Genomic DNA, 5,000 nt, shown 5'->3' on the forward strand with positions numbered 1-5,000 from the left:
GGTTGTCAGGTGAGTGTTGGAATTTTTCCTGCTCATTCAGAAAGAGAGAAACAAAGGAATGCATCCTCCACAAGGACGACTCCTCCTCCCCCTCCTCTTCCTCATCCTCCTGCTCCCCCTCCTCCTGCTCTTCCTCCTCCTGCTCCTCCCCTTCCTCCTCCTCCCCCTCCTCCTGCTGCTCCTCCTCCTCCTCCTCCCCCTCCTCTTCCTCCTCCTGCTCCCCCTCCTCCTGCTCTTCCTCCTCCTGCTCCTCCCCTTCCTCCTCCTCCTCCTGCTCTTCCTCCTCCTGCTCCTCCCCTTCCTCCTCCTCCCCCTCCTCTTCCTCCTCCTGCTGCTCCTCCTCCCCTTCCTCCTCCTCCCCCTCCTCCTGCTCCCCCTCCTCCTGCTCCTCATCCTCCTACTTCTGCTCTTCCTCCTCACTCTCCTCCTCCTGCTCTTCCTCTCCTACTGCTCCTCCTCCTCCTGCTCCTTATCCTCCTCCCCATCATCCTGCTAATCCTCCTCTTCCTGCTCCCCCTCTTCCTCCTCCTGCTCCTCCTCCTCTTTCTCCTACTCCTTCACCTTTTCCTCCTCATTCTCCTCTTCCTCTTCCTATTCCTGCTCCCCATCCTCCTGCTCCTCCTCCACCTCCTTCACCTTTTCCTCCTCCTTCTCCCCTTCCTCCTCCTGCTCCTCCTCCTGCTCTTCCCCCCTCAGCTCCCCCTCCTCCTCTTGCTCCTCCCTTCTCCTCCTCCTGCTCTGGTCTCAAGTACGATGTTGAAATTAATGTGAGAGGAAATTAAATCAGGGTGAAATTCAACAAGTCCCGGCGCTCTTCCTACTGCCCCCCCCCCTCCTCCTCCTCCTCCTGCTCCCCCCCTGCTCCTCCCTCTCCTCCTCCTCCTCCTGCTCCTCCTCCTCCTGCTCCTCCTCCTGCTCCTCTTGCTCCTGTTCCTCCTCCTTCTCCCCTTCCTCCTACTGCTCCTCCTCTTGCTCTTGCTTCTCCTCCTGCTCTTCCTGCTCTTCCTGCTCCTCCTCCTCCTGCCCCCACCCCCCCCTCCTCCTCTTCCTCCTCCTCCTACTCCTTCACCTTTTCCTCCTCCTTTTCCCCTTCCTCCTACTGCTCCTCCTCTTGCTCTTGCTTCTCTTCCTGCTCTTCCTGCTCCTCCTCCTCCTGCTCCCCCTCCTCCTCCTGCCCCCACCCCCCCCCCTCCTCCTCCTCCTCCTCCTTCTCCTCCTCCTGCTCCTTTATTCCTTCCTTCCATCAGTGGAACAGAAATACTGCGTTGATGCTATTTTACCTTTTAGTTGCAATCTTTAAACTTTGTTGTAAATTAAAAGAAATTAAAATATAAAGCTGCGTTAACGCTCCTATATGTTTCTATCTGTGTGTCCTAAAGTGATATTTAATAATAAATAATATAAAATAAAAATACAAACCACTCAACTTTATGATTTTATTCAAAGACTGATTCATAACTAGATGAGTCGTCAAAAAGGGAAGCTCTTATTTTGAAGGTCTCATCACTCACTGATAATCAGATTATTAAAAAAAAACACCTGAAATCTGAAACGTCTCCTCCTTTTAAAATCCCCCAGCAGACGGCGGGGACACGCGGCTGAGAGGCGATCGACGGATATTTGATGATGTAACGTGACGATCAGAGACGGCCGCGGGCTGCAGCAGCAGATTTAATAAAAGGAACGTGACAAATGAAAGAAGAGGCAGAGTTAGCGGATTAGCCGAGCAGCAAACCAAATCTTTATCGATCTGAGTGTGAGGCAGACGGGTTTCCCCTCCTCGCTGTCTGGATGTGAGCTCAGACCTTCTCTAAGAAACACGCTGGCTGATGCAGAAACGTGTGATATTAATGTTCAGAGAGGAACTTTAACTGAACTCTGTGTCCAACCAGATTAACCCGTTTAACTTTGAGCTCAATGTTTAGTACGAGCTATGTAATGCACAGACAGACCATCAGAGTGTGCTATGGTTGCTATAGATACAGGTTGTGTTATGGTTGCTATAGTTACAGGTTGTGCTATGGTTGCTATAGATACAGGTTGTGCTATGGTTGCTATAGATACAGGTTGTGTTACGGCTGCTATAGATACAGGTTGTTCTATGGTTGCTATGGACACAGGTTGTTCTATGGTTGCTATAGATACAGGTTGTTCTATGGTTGCTATAGACACAGGTTGTGTTATGGTTGCTATAGATACAGGTTGTTCTATGGTTGCTATGGACACAGGTTGTTCTATGGTTGCTATAGATACAGGTTGTTCTATGGTTGCTATAGACACAGGTTGTTCTATGGTTGCTATGGACACAGGTTGTTCTATGGTTGCTATAGTTACAGGTTGTTCTATGGTTGCTATAGATACAGGTTGTGTTATGGTTGCTATAGTTACAGGTTGTGTTACGGTTGCTATAGATACAGGTTATTCTATGGTTGCTATAGACACAGGTTGTGTTATGGTTGCTATAGATACAGGTTGTTCTATGGTTGCTATGGACACAGGTTGTTCTATGGTTGCTATAGATACAGGTTGTGTTATGGTTGCTATAGATACAGGTTGTGCTATGGTTGCTATAGATACAGGCTGTGCTATGGTTGCTATAGATACAGGTTGTGCTAACGGTTGCTATAGTTACAGGTTGTGTTACGGTTGCTATAGATACAGGTTGTGCTATGGTTGCTATAGATACAGGTTGTGCTATGGTTGCTATAGATACAGGTTGTGTTATGGTTGCTATAGTTACAGGTTGTGTTACGGTTGCTATAGATACAGGTTGTGCTATGGTTGCTATAGATACAGGTTGTGTTATGGTTGCTATAGATACAGGTTGTGCTATGGTTGCTATAGATACAGGTTGTGCTATGGTTGCTATAGATACAGGTTGTGCTATGGTTGCTATAGTTACAGGTTGTACATGAACAGAATGAGTCTCTAACATGTTTTTAATAAAGTTTAGAACCAGTGAAGGTGTGAATGAGTCTGTAGAGGCTGTAAAACATCACATTTAGACTCACCGAGGCTTTGCGGAGTCGGTCCGTCTTCCCGAAGAAGTAGGAGTCCTCGAAGGAGGAAGTGCTTCCCCGAAGCTTCTCTGACAGGTTCCTGTAGAGACGCTTAGCAGCGCTGGGGGAGGTCGGCCCGCTGGGGCACTTCCTGTTCTGAGACAGCTGCAGGTTCTGCATCTGCTGGGTCATCACAGCCGGGAGGAGACGGCTGGAGGAGGAGGAGAGGAAGGAGGAGAGGAAGGAGAAGGAGGAGAGGAAGGAGAAGGAGGAGGAAGAGGAAGGAGGAGGAGAAGAGGAGGAAGGAGAAGGAGGAGAGGAAGAGGAAGGAGAAGGAGGAGAGGAAGGAGAGAGTATAACAGTTAGTTCCAGTTCAATCAGAGAAGTTCAGAGTTTCTACAGAAGCTCTTTAACTTCTCCTTCCTCACTATGTTTTTAACCTGGATTTAAAAATGATTTCAGTTCAGCTGGTAGTTTGTTCCAGTTGTGTGCAGCATGATAGTGTTTCTATCTTTCTTATATATAATAACACGTGTAGAGTCATTGAGGTAGGGGGTTAGGGTTCAGACTCTTTATTGCTGCTGTCAGAGTTCATGATGGTTCATTTCTTCATGTGACCGTGGTAACCATAGTAACCAGAGTGAAGGGAAACGATACGGCAGCTGATCGATGGAGAGCGACGGAGTCAGGGTGAAATCAGCTGATGAGTTAATGATGCTGGAGAGTAAACAAGCTGATAGTTCTGATGTTTAAATGAACTCAGAGACAAACGTCATCTTCTTTGTTTAGTTTTAGTTTTAGTTTTACTTCCTGTTTGTTTAAATCTTATTAACAGAATCACGACTCCAAAGACTTTCTGCTACGATGGCCACAGAAATAAAACCATTGAATCATTAAAACACTAACGCTGAGTTGATGTTCACATCGAGTCTGAACAAACTTAAAGACGTTTCAGACCTTTTAAAAAATAAAACCATCGCTGCTGCAAAAGAATACGAAGAATGAGAGAGGAGAGGAACATGCACAATATTATATTATATTATCATTTATATCTGGATGACTTTATATATTTATTGTATTAAAACTGCTCATTAACCCTCCTGTTGTCCTCCAGTCAAGGAAGGAAGGAAGGGAGAGAGGAGGGAAGAAGGAAGAAAACGAGGGAGGGAAGGAAGGAAATGAGGGAGGAAGGAAGGAAGAGAGGAAAGTAAAGAAGGAACTGAGGAAGGAAGGAAGGAAGGAAGGACAGAGGAAAGAAAGAAGGAGGGAGGGAGAAAGGAAAAGAGGAAGGAAGGAAAGAAGGAAGGAGGAAAGAAAGAAGGATGGAGGGAGAAAGGAAAAGAGGAAGGAAGGAAAGAAGGAAGGAAGGAAGGAAGGACAGAGGAAAGAAAGAAGGAGGGGCGGGAGAAAGGACAGATGGAAGGAAGGAAAGGAAGGAAGGACGGAGGAAATAAGGAACGAGGGAGGGAGAAAGGAAAAGAGGAAGGGAAGAAAGAAGGCAGGGAGGAAGGAGGAAAGAAAGGAAGGAAGGAAGGAAGGAAGGAAGGAAGGAAAGAAGGAAGGAAGGATATTTTGGGATATTTACAGAAGTTACCAAATATAATTATTTGCCCAATAAAGGGTTAAGGTCCTCCTTCCTTCCTTCCTTTCCTTCCTTCCATCTGTTCTTCCTCCCTCCCTCCTTCTCTCCTCCCTTCCTTCTTTCCTTCCTCCATCCCCCTTTCTTCTTCCTTCCTTCCTTCTTTCTTCCCTTCCTCCCTCCCTCCCTCCCTCCTTCTCTCTTTCTTTCCTCCGTCCTTCCTTCCTTCCCTTCCTTCCTCCATTCCTTTCAATGAGTGTCCTATAAAGGGCTAAATATCAGTCATGTGAAGGATCAGTGTTTGAGTCTGCAGCGTTTCATCACAGAGCAGCAAACACACTCAGCATCAAACATGGATTCAAAGCTCATTGATCATGTGATAAATATAAAGATGAGAGAGGAGAGTCATTATTAGACTCTTT

At 46.7% G+C, this 5,000-nt stretch overlaps 1 protein-coding gene across 1 annotated transcript in view; it reads right to left on the reverse strand.

The window, feature by feature from the left end:
• ankfn1 (ankyrin repeat and fibronectin type III domain containing 1) overlaps positions 1 to 3,191 on the reverse strand; it is a 48,507-nt gene extending 45,316 nt beyond the window's left edge. Inside the window, exon 1 of the mRNA XM_053341848.1 lies at positions 3,000 to 3,191. Coding sequence (XP_053197823.1) covers positions 3,000 to 3,191 — 192 coding nt within the window. The remainder of the gene's footprint in view (positions 1 to 2,999) is intronic.
• Positions 3,192 to 5,000: the final 1,809 nt, after the last annotated feature.

The sequence above is a fragment of the Scomber japonicus genome, chromosome 20 (assembly GCF_027409825.1).
Source record: "Scomber japonicus isolate fScoJap1 chromosome 20, fScoJap1.pri, whole genome shotgun sequence".
NCBI classification, from domain to species: Eukaryota; Metazoa; Chordata; class Actinopteri; order Scombriformes; family Scombridae; genus Scomber; species Scomber japonicus.